This window comes from Lactuca sativa, chromosome 9 (assembly GCF_002870075.4).
Source record: "Lactuca sativa cultivar Salinas chromosome 9, Lsat_Salinas_v11, whole genome shotgun sequence".
NCBI lineage: Eukaryota > Viridiplantae > Streptophyta > Magnoliopsida > Asterales > Asteraceae > Lactuca > Lactuca sativa.
The window spans coordinates 32,560,058-32,576,925 of record NC_056631.2 but is presented as its reverse complement, the minus strand read 5'-3'; the positions used below and the strand labels follow the sequence as shown (position 1 = coordinate 32,576,925).

At 34.5% G+C, this 16,868-nt stretch overlaps 2 protein-coding genes across 2 annotated transcripts; one reads left to right on the top strand and one right to left on the bottom strand.

Annotated features, from left to right (window-relative positions):
* The first annotated feature begins 386 nt into the window (after positions 1 to 386).
* LOC111878627 (1-acyl-sn-glycerol-3-phosphate acyltransferase 2) lies at positions 387 to 3,438 on the top strand. Its single transcript, XM_023875135.2, has 11 exons — positions 387 to 625; positions 836 to 958; positions 1,166 to 1,205; positions 1,306 to 1,379; positions 1,540 to 1,599; positions 2,053 to 2,130; positions 2,203 to 2,361; positions 2,461 to 2,586; positions 2,695 to 2,787; positions 2,878 to 2,964; positions 3,050 to 3,438. The coding sequence occupies exons 1-11, from the start codon at positions 545 to 547 to the stop codon at positions 3,272 to 3,274; spliced, it is 1,146 nt and encodes a 381-aa protein (XP_023730903.1). The 5' UTR covers positions 387 to 544; the 3' UTR covers positions 3,275 to 3,438.
* A 28-nt stretch (positions 3,439 to 3,466) lies between these two features.
* LOC111878626 (DNA-directed RNA polymerase I subunit 1) lies at positions 3,467 to 10,601 on the bottom strand. Its single transcript, XM_023875134.2, has 17 exons — positions 10,375 to 10,601; positions 10,093 to 10,215; positions 9,429 to 9,758; positions 9,023 to 9,343; positions 8,665 to 8,940; positions 8,405 to 8,584; positions 8,149 to 8,311; positions 7,853 to 8,043; positions 7,681 to 7,770; positions 7,337 to 7,599; positions 6,900 to 7,251; positions 6,473 to 6,799; positions 6,249 to 6,387; positions 5,333 to 6,176; positions 5,110 to 5,250; positions 4,297 to 5,032; positions 3,467 to 4,215 (listed from the first exon to the last, which is right to left on the bottom strand). The coding sequence occupies exons 2-17, from the start codon at positions 10,108 to 10,110 to the stop codon at positions 3,634 to 3,636; spliced, it is 4,953 nt and encodes a 1,650-aa protein (XP_023730902.1). The 5' UTR covers positions 10,111 to 10,215; positions 10,375 to 10,601; the 3' UTR covers positions 3,467 to 3,633.
* Between the last annotated feature and the right edge of the window lie 6,267 nt (positions 10,602 to 16,868).

The following is a 16,868-nucleotide window of genomic DNA, read 5'->3' as shown; positions in this document are numbered from 1 at the left end:
TAGATCAAGAATGCTACTTTAATTCATAAGTTTCTTTATCTATATTCATTTTGGTCAACAACTATAGAACTTTATTAAAGTTTATATTATTAGTTAAAACATTACGAAAAGAATAAAAAAACATAAGTCTTACTTATTTTTTTTTTACTTAGAAGTTTTCATCCAAGTCTTGCAAAGAGAAATAGTATTGCCAAACATAATTTAATTATAAATTTGTTGTTAAGTAAAATTCATTACGTATTAAAAACATATACAACAAAAAACAAAAACGTAAATATAGTATACTATTGTACAAATGAGAAAAACGAAGGACTAGATACGCAGCGTATTTTAAACTTAAAGGGGCATTAATAGAAAAATGTACATTTCGACACCAGTAATCTTCTGCTTCTAAGAATTGCAGCTCTCTTTCTTCCATAATCCATATCCATCACTCTCTCCGTCCTCTTTAAATCCTCCGAAACCTCTTTGCATCTCTCTCTATCGCATACACCCACCCACTCCTGCCAATCTACATAGATTCTGTTAACGGTGCTCTTCAGCAATGGCGGTGGCAGCAGCAGCTGTTATCGTCCCTCTCGGCGTCTTCTTCTTCGTCTCCGGCCTAATCGTCAATCTCATTCAGGTGTATCATTCGTTACTGATTTCTGTTTGTATGTGTGTATAATGTTTCTGGATCATGCTATCTAAGATGTGCTCAATTGTGTAATTCCTTTCGACTAGGATCGCGGCAATTATAATTAGGATTTTTTTATCATATCGACGTCATCACGAAGGTTCATTTATGTACCAATGTTGAATTTCACTGTGTTTTATTGTTATCGTGGGTTTTTAGGCGATACTTTTCGTGGTTGTTCGGCCGTTTTCGAAGAACACATACAGAAGGATTAACAGAATGGTGGCGGAGCTGTTGTGGCTTGAACTTGTGTGGATAGTTGATTGGTGGGCAGGAGTTAAGGTGATGATCTACTAACTTTCAGTGATTTTTGAACCATTTTATTAATATTTTACAATCGTTTATTTCGCCAAGTTGATTAAAAAAAAGGGTTACTTAGGGCTTCATGATATTTAGTTGTTTCTCCTTTTGAGTTTTCTCAAATCTGTCTTTCAGATTGTTTGCATTTTGATGTGTTTTAGTCTACTTTTCTAACACTGATTCCCACAGGTTCAATTGTACACAGATCCTGAGACATTAGAAATGATGGGTAAGAACATACCTAATTACATATACTTTCTCATGTGTTGTATCTTATTTGGTCTGAATGAATAATATATTTCTTCTATATATACGAATTATATTTACAGGTAAGGAACATGCTCTTGTTATAGCTAATCACAAGAGTGATATTGATTGGCTTATCGGATGGGTGTTTGCACAGGTGATTCATTATTAAATATTCTCATTGCTTTTGTGTTCTCTACTTTCTTAGCTACTTTTAAAAAGCAGCATGATAGGGCTAAAAGATTACTTTAAAAAAAAAAACTTACAAGATTTTTGAAACATGACTTACTCATGTTCATTGGATTGTTCTGTGACAGCGATCAGGATGCCTTGGTAGCACGTTAGCTGTCATGAAAAAGTCATCAAAATTCCTTCCTGTAAGTATTTAAAAGTTGCAATCTTACGAAACAAACATGTTAAGTTTTTAAATTAATGATAATGTTGTATACGCGTTTTTTTGTATTCTCATAATACTTCCTCAATTTCACTTCAATGCCCCCTTATGGATTTCGTAAAACAAACTACTCTGAACTTTAACACTGATTTGAATATGTTTATTTTGTATAAATACTCTAAGCTGTGCAAAAATGTTTTAAACAGAGACTTCTTTGATTGCATTGTGAGAAAAAAATCTTGTTAAATTTGAAGTTATTAAGCATTAGGTTTGATATTCAAAAGGTAAAAAGGGTGTATTTGGAAGGCAGATAGTTATAACTTTATGGATTATAATTGCGAAATGTGACCAAATTTAGAAAGTTTGTGTTTTGTTTATATGCGTAAATTTATTTACAATTACGCGGTTGAATATATATAATTATATATATCTGCAGGTGATAGGATGGTCAATGTGGTTTTCAGAGTATCTTTTTCTTGAAAGAAGTTGGGCTAAGGATGAAAGTACCCTAAAGGTATACCCTAATACTAGTTCATTCATTGACTTTTTTTAGTCAAACCTAAAAATCTAACATGTGTTTCAACAGTTTGGGCTTGAACGATTAAAAGACTACCCACTACCCTTTTGGTTGGCTCTTTTTGTGGAGGGAACAAGATTTACACAAGCAAAACTTTTAGCAGCTCAAGAATATGCATCATCAAATGGTTTACCTGTACCTAGAAATGTCCTCATTCCAAGAACAAAGGTAACATATTAATGTGTCATCGGGTCATCTTATTATTAAGTCACTTTCCACTTTCAGTCATTCATTCGTGAATTAATTGTTTCCTTTTTTTGATTTTAGGGTTTTGTAACGTCTGTAAGTCACATGCGATCATTTGTTCCAGCCATCTATGATATGACTGTTGCTATTCCAAAAACCTCAACTCCACCAACAATGTTGAGGCTCTTTAAGGGCCAACCTTCTGTGGTATTATTATTATTAATAAATTTCCAAATAAAAAGATCTGTGATAAACTAATAAATTTGAAATTTCCACAAGGATAAAAGATTTTTGGTGTCTTCTTTTTTGTTGCAGGTTCATGTGAAAGTGAAGAGGTATTTGATGAAAGATTTGCCAGAAACAGATGAAGCTGTAGCTCAATGGTGTAAAGATTTATTTGTCGCAAAGGTGCAGACTTTATGAGATTTTTTCTTATTATTCTTATTATTATTTTTGGCTTAACACATTAAGTCATTATTATGTTTTGCTTTTGTCCAGGATGAATTATTAGACAAGCATAAATCAAACGATTCCTTCCCTGATTCAGAACTCCATAACATCGGACGCCCTGTAAAGTCTCTCATGGTAAGAAAAAGAATATTAATATTAATTAATAAATAAGGTAAATGACAAATGCTTATACGGGTTTTGTGTATGTATGAATGGACAGGTGGCTGTATGTTGGGCATCCTTGCTTGTTTTTGGGACGTTGAAATTCTTGCAGTGGTCTAATCTTTTCTCTTCATGGAAGGGGTTTTTGGTGACAGGGGTTTGTTTGGGTGTCGTTACAGTCTTGATGCAGATCATGATTCAATTCTCTCAGGCAGAACGTTCCAACCCTTCCAAGGTGGCCCCATCAAGGACCACTAATGGTGAACTTGATAAAAAGAAGTGACTAGTATAAAATATATAGATATATAGATATATATTATTGGAACTTTAAAACTTATTAAACAGATTTATGTGGAAAAAAACTTTACTTTGGGTATTTGTTTGTGCATGTTTAGTTTCTGTACTAAAGAAATAGAAAGAGTTGAAAAAATCAGTTTGTGTTTTTAATATGCTTGTTATTTAATTACAGTTTGAATTTCGCAAACACTTGTATTAATATAATTTCAAACAATTACAACATTAAAGGTAATCCCAAAATCATGCGACAACAAATTTGAGAAACACAATGGGGACTAAGTTCAAAATTGTTTTGGTATATGCGTGATGGGGGTAAATACCAAAAATACCCTTACAAAAATCAATTTATATATCAAGTTTCTGCATCAACTCCATGGAGCCAGTACCAACTTTAACAGGCAAACCAAGACAAATTCTAGCGGTTGGTGTCTCCAAATTATCCATCATCCCATGAGAAGCCGCCTCAACAATAAACTTACTTGCAGTCTCAAATGACATCTTCAAGAAGGGAGACACGGATTCCGATATGCTCCCGAATCTACTCATTGGGCGATACCCTCCGGAATGAGTCATGTGATCAGCAATGAGACTTAAATGCCTGTAATCAATCTCCACACCATAACTCCCAAACACATTCTTCATCTCCAAAATAATCCCTGTTCTTGCAGCTTCAACTCCATAGGTGTTGAGCATGGTGTGTATGTTGTTGGAATAAACATGGTCCACATCAAGCTCATCTTCCATATCCCAAAATGCAGGAAGCTCAACTCCTGAAGCCTGCAATGCACACATTTTGTCTTTTGCTGTCTCCATGTTTTTCTGATTCCAACAGACTTGTTTCACGTTTACACTGTACTTGACAGGCTGGCACTGGTCCAGTTTTCCAGATCCTTTGATGTATACCTTCTTCGCAGCCTTCTGTGCAACCTGCAATACAAAAAAAAAAAAAAAAAAACAAATTAGCTCAAAAAATAAATATGAATATTTTTGTGCAATTTAAGTTTTTACCTCTGCAAGCAAAATCTCTGGTTCATTTGTGAATCTGAAATGGACTTCAAGAGTCAAGTCTTTGACTTCAACGAATATTGACCTATCGAATTTTCTCTCCACAAATTCTTCAGTGGATTTAGTGCTTGCTTTATCCGCATCACCTTGTTCTTGTTCTTGTTCTTGTTCTTGTTCTTCTGTTTCGTCGTCAGTTCCGGTTGCCATATCAGCATTAGCCACATCAGCACCTCCATTTTCATCAAGATCCGAGGATGCTTCCTCTTCTTCATCTTCCTCTTCAGAACCATCTTCGTATTCAACTGAATCTGTATTTTGTCGTTTTCTTTTATTATACTCAGATCCAAGATCATCAGCTGTTTCATCTCTGTCATCATCATCGTCATCATCATCATCACCATCAACATGATCACCACCATCATCAACAGAAGCATCATCATCTTCCCCTGAACGTTCTGTTTTTGAACTCCGAACACTTTTGATTCCATTAATTCTAGACAGCAAAACCACGTGTCTTTCAATGGCATCCTCCAATGCCCTTAGAAAAACATTCCTAAGTGTTTCCTGACAGTTATGTAGTGACACATGTCTCGGTTGTTTCAGCTTCACCATAAGCTTATAGATCCTACACGGACGATTATTATGAATCACAAGTGGTAACTTTGAAACTTGTACGCTCTGCATAAGTTCTGCAACAGTAAGCTTCTTCACTTTCTCCACAAGTCTCTCCGCATCTTCCCTGTAAAATAAAAAAAAATAAAAACATAAGTACATTATTCTTATTATATAAATAAATAAATAAAGATAATAACTGACATTGATTTGTCTTGAAGCAATGGACATGTTATGATAGGAGTCTTGATGTTAGCAGCAGCTGTCATTAATATCTCCTGTAAACGTGGAATACCAAGTGTCACATTCATCTCACCACGTCCCGCAAGATGAAAAGTATTCAATCTGCATAATAAATAAATAGCAACCAACTTTACTTAAATACAAATTTTAAAAAAGTACTAATTTAAAAAAAAGAAAAACTTACGTCATCTGAGTGGAAGGTTCACCAACAGATTGACCAGCAATGACACCAACCGGCTCCCCAGGCTGTGCAAGACTAGACAAATACTTTTGCCTTACCAACATCAACAAATCATTTTTCTCTTTTTTACCCTTCTGTTTATAACTTTTAACTTTATCTTGAATCCCTTGTGGTAATTCTTGAATGTAAGAATTGAATTCAAGTGGTTCGTTTAGCTTTTGACAAACAATTTCTCGATTAGCTTTGAGAACTTGAACATTATTTAAAAAGCTAGTTTGATGCACATCGACACCATCTTCACCATAATAAAACTGAACAATGGATCCATCAGCATCACGAACCGTGTAATCATATGAAACTTTTAAGCTTTCAAGATTCTTAATAAGACACCTTTGTAAATACCCACTTCTAGAAGTTTTAACAGCTGTATCCACCAACCCTTCACGCCCAGCCATGCAGTGAAAATAGTATTCTTGTGGGCGGAGCCCGGTCAAAAACCGGTCAATGATATAACCGCCTGCCCGAGCGGTGAAATCCCAAGGTGAAAAGCTGGGTAAAGTCTTCCCGGAAACCATTCGGGGCACACGTTTCCCTTCCAATTCTTGTTGACCGAGTAAAAATGATATTTGTTGGAAATTTACCGAACTACCCTTGGCACCACTGATGGTCATGAGAGAAATGCAGTTTTGTGGGAAGGGTTTCATCAGTCCTTTTGGTAACCATTTTTTGCTGATCATTGAACCTTTATCTCTTAGCTCTGTTTGCATGAGGTTATCTAAACTTGCAGACGCTGTTGCTCCATTGCTTCTTATTATTTTCTCAGTTTCCAATTGCAACTCTCGTGTCCCTATATATTCACAAATTAACAAATGCAAAAACCCTAATGATTTATAAAAAAATTGTCAAAGTATATATATACCTGTTTTTTGATTTTCCAAGTTGACAAATTTTCTATGAACTTTTTCACCTACATCTTCACCTTCAAGTTCCATCTTCATTTCCTTGTCACAATCTGGTGACACCATTAGATCATCTAAACCACATGTAAATCCATGGAACTGTAGAATGATTATTCGATAAGATTATTAATAACCAATACGAATAATTAATACTAACAATAAGTTATATAAAATAATAAAATACCTGTAAATAATTAGTGAATAATCGACTAAAAGCTCCAAGTAAAAGCCCTGCAATGTCTGGTCCATATAGCTCTTGTACTGTATGAACCAAACCATATTTTCCAAATTGAGCTTTATCTATCACACCACTCACAAGCTCATTTTTCCAAATCAATAATCTTGTTTCATCAATTTCATTTTTCAATTCCACAACCTCTTTCTTTCTTTTTTTATTTTTTTTATTTTTATCCTCTTTTCCTTGAAAATACTGTTCTGGGATCTTCACCTTGTTATCAACAATACAAGGCGTATAACCTCTAGTCAGATGATTCAACAACGCTGTTATCACCTACAAAACACAAACAAAAAGATTTAAAATTTTCAAGATTTACATATATTTGAGAAAGTGAATAGAGTCATTATACTTGTATATATATAAAATTTATGACCTGTTTTCCTGTCCAAAGAGGCTTTGGCTTCCAGACAGCTGGAAGAACAGGCTTCACAAAGCAGCCTTTATCAGTAAATGAAGTTTTACCATGTCTTGAATTACCTCCATTAAACACACCAGAAGCATAAAGAAGTTGATTGAACTGGTCACGGTTTAAAAAAGTATCTTTCATTGTGAGAAGAACAGAACTGACAATATGATCTTGAATTAAGCCTCTAACAGTATCTCCCCTTGTTGGAACTATATACTGATTGTTTGCATTCACAATGTTATAAGCTTCAGAACGTGAGATTTCATCTTGTGGTAAATGAACATTCATTTCATCTCCATCAAAATCAGCATTGTAGGAACTGAAATTAATATTTAACACCATGAAACCTAAAAACAATAAAATAATATAATATAACTAACAGAACTGGATTACAAGATTCTAACCTGCAATTTGCATAATGCATACGAAGAGTTTTCTCTCCTTTTAATACTCGAACTACATGAGCCATAATACTGGGCTTGTGAAGTGTAGGCTGACGATTCACAAGGACAATATCTCCATCTTGTAAATGGCGATAGACTATTTTACCCTCGAAGTCATAGTCACTGCTGTTTTTGGATTGTATAGCTGTGCCTCTAGAAGAAGGTAACTTTCTAGATATAGAAATACGCATCTTTTTGCTTTGAGGTAGTCTCACAGTTGACACCTGTTGACCCCAGATTAGATTGAAATTCTTTAATTGATTATTTATTACAAAATTAGTCATCGTAGAATCCTATCAACACACCTTATCAGCATAATGAGTAGCTCCAGGATGAATATCAGAACCATTAATAATGGAATCTCTTAGTTTCACAACATTCCAAGGAGTCACTCTCTGAAAACAATTTAATCAAAAAAAGTTATCTTTAATGAAGATGTAATAAATATATTATGTGCATGAGTAAAAATAAAATTACCTCGGGGTAGGTCAACCTTAGGGCAAAATAAGGAGGAACACCGATTTCATTAACAGCTAAATAAGGATCAGGTGAAATGACAGATCGACATGCATAATTGACTCTTTTGCCCATCATTTTTTGGCGAAAGATTCCCTCTTTCTTCTCAAGCAACTGGCATATCCCAGTATTTGCATTTTTCAGATTTGGATCTTCCACAAAAAAAAAAAAAAAAAAAAAAAAAAAAAAAAAAAGATGCAATTTTAGTCCATATATCAAAGAAACAAGATAAAAAGATAAAGAAAAAAAAAACTCACTTGTGGCAGTTTTGCTGTCAAATAGAACATTTACAGACTGTTGTAGGTCCCGCCAACGATCAGCAATCTTTGAACCTTCAAGTTTGTTGATATGAGCATTTCCCAATGATATATTTGACTGTAGCACCTTTCCTAGTAACACTGTTTGTGGATTCTCCATCACCTGCATTTCACCAATCATGTATTTAAATAAAAAAAAACTCAAAAAAGAATAGCATTAAAGTAGCATGTCTTTATAACAAAACTTAATACTTACAGCATCACCTGCTTTGGCAGCAGGACGAAATTTTGTAGGGGGGACAAGCAAGGCCTCTAAAAAGAACATGGTGTAACCAGTAGTTTTAAAAGATCCAGTCAGCCTTTCTTGCTGAATATTGCATAGATATGCACAAAGATCAGCTTCATTTTCCCACAAATCTTTCACTATACTTATGACCTGAAATTGTAATTGATAAAGAAATTAGAATCTAGTATGGAATAGATCTTGATTGTAGATTACTATGTCTTGGTTTGTACCCTAGATGGTAAAAGAGTGCCTGTGTAGTTGTTCTTCAGCTCTTTGAAGTCAGAGGGCACTTTTGACTTTTTCTTCTTTATTTTCTTTTTGTTAGATGAAGATGGTGAAAATGAATTGGTCCCAGCAGTGTCAACTCTTTCATCTTCTGATAGTTCATTGACATTTATAACCTCAGAAGTCTTGTCATCTTCCCCATCTTCTAACTCCTCATCTTGTATACTTCCCAATTTATAACCTTTCATATAGTTCTTTTCAGCATCAGCAACAGTCATTTCCTAAAAAACATTCATTTACATAACATTAAAGAAAAATATGCAAAATGACTTTGTAAGGGCAAGAAAGAGGAGTGAAACTAACCATACGAAACGATCCAAATGTAGGTTTACTGATCTTTGGGTTTTTAGCTTCACAATTTTTACAAGACTTGCTAGGGTTAGCCAAAAATTCTTTCAAAAGATTCCTTGCTTCTATATATTGAACAGATGTCCAAAAATCATGTTGTGTTTGTTCAGGGCTTTCACTTTGTGAACCAGAATGTAATGTGGAACTTGAACCATGGCTAAAATCATTGTCCTCTAGATCAATGTCTTTGGAATCCGAATTATTGATAACATAATCTTTAGCCCCAGAAACATCACCGTTTGCTATCTTCATTAGTTTAGACGTACAAACATTGACCTAAAGAATAAGATACTATGCAACATGAGGACAAGAAGATACAGGAACAAAATTGAAGAAGAATGTTACAAATTGATGATCTTACCTCTTCTTTTCCTGCTCTAAAATGGCGACAAAAGAAGCATGTTTTTCTTATAAGAGTGAAAAGCATATCAAAAAGCAATGGATTGTATACTGGTGAAACAAGATCAATGTGACCACAATGCCCTGGGCATTGAAATGACTGCTGCCCACATGACTTACAGGGTGCTTGTTCATCCATTGGGCCCAACAAAGGATCATACAATCCTCCTGGCATTGGTCTTCCAACACTGTCAAGTAAAATAGGGTTTGTAATCTTTAAAACACTGTGCTTCCTGACCTCTTCATCAGTCATGAAACTGAACCTTACACCCTCAACAATCTCAGACGCACCCTGCAACAATAAGCTTGTAATTAGAGGTGCATAAAGAATCTGAAGATTTCTTGTTTGTCTAACACTTTATGCTAATTGCAAATTTAAGCTCATCATTCTATCCATGGTACTTTACTTTAGAGTTTGTACCAGTTACACTTGCTACCTCATATATAATAACATTATGCACCAACTAAGCATAGCACACTTCAAAAAAGCATACATAAGCACAAGAATTGTTATATATAATATGGTAAATCAATGAAAACTATATTCAGCAACAAAGAGAAACACATGAAACTATGCAAAACCGATTGTCAATAAGAAAGCTAAATGAGTTACTGATATATTATACCTCGGTGGTCTGAGCCATCTTTTACAACTGAACAGCTTCAACACAAATCGAAAACAGGTATATGTTCCAAAAGATAGGGAAGAGGGGATTCCCCTGTACACCAGACCGATGCTTTGCTCCTACCTGAGTAAGAAGTTAGGAAAAAGTAAGAAGTAAGGAACATACACAGATGAGGAAAAGAGAAGGTGCCATTTACATGATGCCAGAGAGCACCAGCGAGAAACGCAGCCGCCGAAATAGCAGTAGCGATGATAGATTTCCAAATTAAAAGTTAAAAAATACCTCTTTCTAACTTTACGGCGGCAGACAACACCAATGAGCAGTAAGGGCGGAGCAAGGGTGAGGGGCGACTGATGAGGGCGGAAGAGTGGTGGGGATGGAGAAGGGCGGAGGCGCACAGAGAGGCAGGAAGCTGAGAGAGGGCCGAGGGTTTTTCAAGGTTTGCAAATTGCAGGTACGGGTTATAGAGAGGAGTAGGGGTTTAGACTTTAGACGGTCAATTGTCTAAAATAACCCCAAACGTTGTTAAATATACTCTTTACACTATTATATACCGAGTTTAATAAACAAATAAATGAGAGGAATAACACAAGGAGAGAAAACAAAGCGAAAAGAATGAAAAGATACAATTTTATTTTTGTGTTTTAGAGGTCCAAAAGAATGATGGGGAGTAGATTTGTTTGATGATGCACAATCTAGGTATAACAAGTCGTTATTATATTATTAGGTGTGAGATCCGTATAATACATGGATTGATTTAAAAAAATTATATATTAAATTAAAATGTAAACATAAAATATTTTTTAATGTACAACTTTAAAATAAAAAAGAAAAAATGTATTTATTGCAATTTAATATCATATATGATAGGGTGAGCATGGTGCGGTTCGATGCGGTTTTTGGTCAAAACCGAACCGAAAACCGCAACTTCGGTTTTTTGAAATTTAGAAACCGCACCGTTCGGTTTTATGCGGTTCTGTTTTTGCGGTTTTTATTAGTTTTTTTTCGTTTTGTCTTTTTTACTAAAACTCAAGTAACTCAGCGAGTTACTATGACTCAGATGAGGAGTGCTAATCTTTTATTGGAGATAAACCGATACCGCCACCTATTGGTTCGAAATCAAATTATATAATCACTCATTCAACATGATTCTAATGCTTCAATATAATACGAATTTAATATAATATTTGTTTCACAAGTACATAGGATAATATCAATTAACGTATTCTTAAAAATGATATTATATCACTAGTACTATTCATATTTAAATGTTAAAAAAATGTAATAAACATTATTTGTTATTGTAAATATCACTCAATGTATGCTTAAAAATATAAAGTCATCATCCGATAGATAAGATAGATATTTACATTTATAGAAATTTTAATTATCATAAGTTCTTGGTTCTTATAAATATCAACACTTATATATATATATATATATATATATATATATATATATATATATATGCGGTGCGGTTCGGTTTTTTACGGTTTTTGCGAGACTAGAAGTCGCACCGCACCGAGTATTTTCGGTTTTTGCAAAACTAAAAACCGCACCATCAGTTTCGGTTTTTCGGTTTCGGTTTATGCGGTTTTTTCGGTTTTTTTGGTTTGCGGTTCGGTTTTTGCTCACCCCTAATATATGATATTTAATACTTTACATATATAAGTATATAATTTTAATTTTAAAAATTGAAACAAATCAAAAATTGACAAGTGGATAATATTTATTTCAAAAATACCACAAAATGACAAGTGTCAAAACTAATGAGAGATTGACATGTGGCAAAAAAAACTTTCATTTATTAAGAAGGATTAGGTTACATAATTTTTTTTAAACAAAATTGCAAAAATATCTTATGTGCATATTTTTAGGGTTTTAGTACAAACCACGATTTTTTAACTTGGTGGTCATTTTGAACTAGTTTGTATTGAAAATAGTCCTTCTGAAAATTGAAATGACTATAATATCCTTCGGATATTATTTTTTAATTTTTATTTCATTTTTTTAAATTTAATATTTATTTATTTATTTTAACAATTGAGAAATAATAGATGACTCACCTCTCTCTCACACATACACACACATCGTCTTCTTCCTCAAGAAAACCCACACAATTTCACACATATATACACATTGTAATTACACACATATACACACACTAAGTGATATGCTTCAATTTGGAATTGAAAAACGATTTCATGTTCTTGGTTCTTGTGCTCTTCTATCTTCAACCTCCATTTCAAGAACAAACCCAAATTTGATCTTCATCGTGTTCATCAAAACTCAGGTCCGATTTTCATCTTGTAGAGTCATTCCTGTTGCAGAACTTCAGATGCATGCACACACATATCTCTTAGTTCCTGCTTATTGAAAACAATTTCCAAAACCCTAACTCTCCAAAAACATTCCCCACAAGAACCATCCTCATATCTGTAAATGGAAAGAATTTAACTGACAGTATCTTGTTAGTTACTACACAAGCAATATTTTTTGGAATCAACTTCATCGACTCCAAATCAATCGAAGATCTAACCCTAATTCTAGCATCCTTGTTTACTCCTTTTGATTGCGACTCCTTAGATACGCTCAGAATCTTCTTGACAAGCGGGTCATACGGTTTAGAAGAAACACTCACTTCTCTCATACTAAGTAGCTTCAATTTTAGAGCGGATTTCTCAAGCACAACTTTCAATTTGGGCGATTGTAACATCCCGAAATTCAGGTATATCTATTTAACCCTTCCCTCTTTCTAATTTGTCTTGTTTAGCCCTTAAAAGTAGACCATAGCAAATGAGTACGTTGGGCATACTGAAGAGTACGTTGCGCTTACTCATGGGCGTGTTTTGGACGCAGACTCCACCCGGTACATTGGGCGTACCTTAGGCTATGCTGGGCGTAGCGGGTCCATACTCAAAACCCTAATTGAGACTTGATCCCTATATAAAGAAAGTTATGGCTTTATCCTCAGCCACCGTTTGAGAGAGTAAAACCTTAAGAGAGAGCCAACCTTCGTTCTAAGCTTGTGTGTGAGTGTTCTTGAGCTAAAAGTGCCTTTGTGTGTTAGTGAAGAAGAATAGGAGGTTCTTGTGAAGGCTAGAAGTTGGAGTGCAAGCTTAGATCTGATTTCTACAGAGGGAAGACCTTCACTTGGAGGTAAAAAGCTCAGAGCTTTCCTTGTTATTGTTGATTTGTGCTTCATGGACAAATTTTTAGGGTTTTTGGTCCCAAGGTGGAGACTTTATGAGCAAAAGGTCTCCATAAGCTTAGATTTACTATATTTCAGAGTATTGTGAGTTGAGGGTTCATAAAAATCCAATCTTGGACGTGAATATTAAGCCATGCATGAGATCTAGGCTTTATCAGGGAAAAGGAAAGGTGTTAGAGTGATTAGTGACCTTTGCAGCCATGCAAAGGCTTAAAGGTTTCAACTTTATGGATTAAGTGACCTTAGAGAATTCAGATCTGAAGTTTGAGTATATGTCTTAACCGTTTAAGACCCAAAATCAAAGGAGTATGAAACTGGGAGTTACGCGGGGCGTAATCCCAGTATGCACAACGTAGGGGGTCGTGTTCCCCGATTCTGTGAAGTCGTCGGGTACGCCCAGCGTAACCCGGAGGGTTGACTTTTAGTTTTTAGTCAATGGTTGGATCTTTGAGCCATAAGAGGGGTAAAATGGTCTTTTACCCTTCTGTGAGAACTTATAGAGGGATTAGTCTAGCCTTTGAAAGTTGTATTGATTAGAGTAATTGTTCCATGTGATTAGCCGGAGGCTAGACCAATATTACCGAGTTCGAGATTTACCGAGTTACCCGATGTGAGTCTTCTCACTATACTTTACCTAGAGTGGTAATTAGAGTTATGTGACAGAGTATGTTGTATGTTATTATATGATGTGATATCTATGTGATTCTGTGTTATGTGTGATTTATAGTTTACATAGTTAGGACCGAAAGGTCCACAGAGTTAGGACCAGAGGGTCCACAGAGTTATGGGACTGGAGGGTCCCACGGAGACACTTTGACCAGAGGTTCATACAGAGTTATAGCCTCGAGTGGCTAATATGTGTTGTATGTGGTATTTTGGGAACTCACTAAGCATTTATGCTAACAGTGTTATGAGTTATGTGTTTCAGGTACTAGTGAAGATCGTGGGAAGGCGCCGACATGATCCGTACCCACAGACAGAGGACTTTATTTGTGATCTTGGGATATGTTTTATTTTGATGACAATTGTTGAACATGAATTTTGAGAATGTTAAATGATATTTATATTATTCGAAAAATGAAAAATTGTTTTGAAATTTACGTCGTTGCAACGATTTTTGTTTCTCAAGTGCTTCGTAGAAATTATCTATTAAACTTGTAGAAATTGGCTTTTCTCATTGGTTTCTTAGAGATCTACGGGTTACAATTGGGATTTCAGATTTTTCTTTCTTCTTTGGTCTACTAGCCTGTTCCCTAATAAAAAAAATTGTTGGATTAGTGTCTAAGTCCATAACTATTTTGGTATGTACTTGACCCGATTGTGCATGGTCCTTTTGGGTTGCCTTCACACTGGTGACTAGACAGGATGATTGTTGAGGAGAGAGGCTGGTTTATTGTTAAGAATAATAAATTGGAGTATAAATATGATTTGTTAATATATTATATGAATAATATATTAATTTGGAATCATATTATTAATTAGTATTTAATCAAAAATTAATTAAGAACTAATTTCGGGATTAAAGGAATTAATTAAAAGTATAGGGGCTATTTTATAATTATTTAATAGTTGAGGCTTTGGGCCATTGGATCACCTTTATTAAGGCTTTAACGAAAATCCTAGAAAGGATCTAGGAGTTTTCGTCCAAGGGCTTAAGGAAAGGAGTCCATGGACTTGCTTAGGCCCTAAGCTAAGGGCTTAGGGTTTACACCTTGAAACCCTAGTTAGCCTTAAGTATAAATAGCACTCTAAGGCACTAAGATTTCGTCCAAGCCTTGGGAAACCCTAAAAGGTATGAAATCTAGGGCAAGATACCCTTATCTCCTCTCTCCTATATTCATCCTTTCACCTAGTGTGTTTGTGAGCCATTAGAGGTACTACACTTGTGGTACTTGCTTTCAAGAGCTAAGGAAATTCAAGGAACTAATTGTTATTGCTATATAACAACAAAAGGTATGTATTCTATTTTATATATGAATTTCGAAAATAATAGTAGCATGCCAGGTTTCTTTTTGTGTTCATAAAGTTGTATAACTAATAGTGAAAATAGATATCCAACTCTAGGGTTGCATGCACCATAGGATTGTTTGTATAAAACCCATTAGTGGTATCAGAGCCATTGGTTTTTTTTAATTAGCTTTATTCAAATGTATGAACTTGACATATTAGGGTTTATGACTAATAAACCCTGGAGGCTTGATTTTTGAAGTTAGGGTTTCTAAACCCTAGATTTCGAAATTTTTGGCAAGATTTCCTAAACCTTTTTCTTTGGCCCCAAGATTTCGATTTTAGGGTTGTCTAACCCTAGAATTTCGAAATTGCCTCTTTCCCCATGATTAGATCCTAAATTTTAGGGATTTGGATATTGCCATATCTTGTAATTATCCTTTAAATGTTTAAATTTGGTAATTAAAGATTTTGAATATCCCATCTCATAATTTCGAATTCTAGGGATTTAAGGGATTAGGTTAAATTAATTGTTTAATTTAAAAGATATCCTTACCAAAGTAAAAGATAATTGTCAAATTAATTAGATAATCATTTCCTTATGTGATAAACTTGATTTATTTGAATTATTTGATAGATTATCTTGCAAGAAATTGAATTAGGTCATATTTAGATAATTACTAATTAATTGGTTAATTATTATTATTTGTAAATTGATCTAGAATGTTCTTGCTTATGTTTTGAAAAGTTTCAAAACTTACCCTCAAGTTTTGGAATTTAAATTGTTTGATTAAAATGTTTAATTTTGAAAAAGTCTAAATTGTAAAACCCTAATTTTGAAAAAGTTCAAATTACACCCTTATGGTTTTATAAAATTAATTAAGTGTATAATTAAAAGAGAGTTAATAAATCCATAATGATATGGTTTATATTTAATTAAATTAAAAGTTTAATTTATAAAATTAAACCACCTAGCATTTTAAAAGTGTAAAATACACCCTTATACTGTGTATAACATTAAAAGTCTAATATTATATATGTATAACTTAAATGCTAGTCTTACCGTTAGTTGGCCTCATTCACGAAGCCAATCTATAAGGGGGTATAAGGTTATGGCCTATAAAATGGCCGTTTAATGGGTGTCCACCCTCACCCACCGCTTCCTTGATTGGTGGAGGGTCGTTAGCCGAACGGGTAGGACAGGGCAAATCCTTTCCATTAAAAGTATAATGAAGTATAAAGTAACTAAATGTTTTTACAAAAATTCCCAATCTTAGTTACTTTAGGCAAAAGTGAATTGATGCAATTCCATGAAATTACACTTTGTGCCCCTGCGAAGACGTTAGTGGAGCGTGTGTGGTTAACCGGCACACTAAATGGTTCTAAGCAAAGGTAGCAAAGGGTGACTCAATGTTTATCATAGTTCGGTAGATCGTGTGTGGTTAACCGGCACATCGAATAGGTGATTGTAACATTGGGGGCACCATGTAAGTTTGCATGGTTATTCACACCCTGTTTTGTGATCCTCGGCATCCCAATCACAAATCGAGGGGCATGTCGAGATTTAAACATGTCATTGAAAAGTTCAATAAATCTCAAAAGATCTAGGAATTTTCAA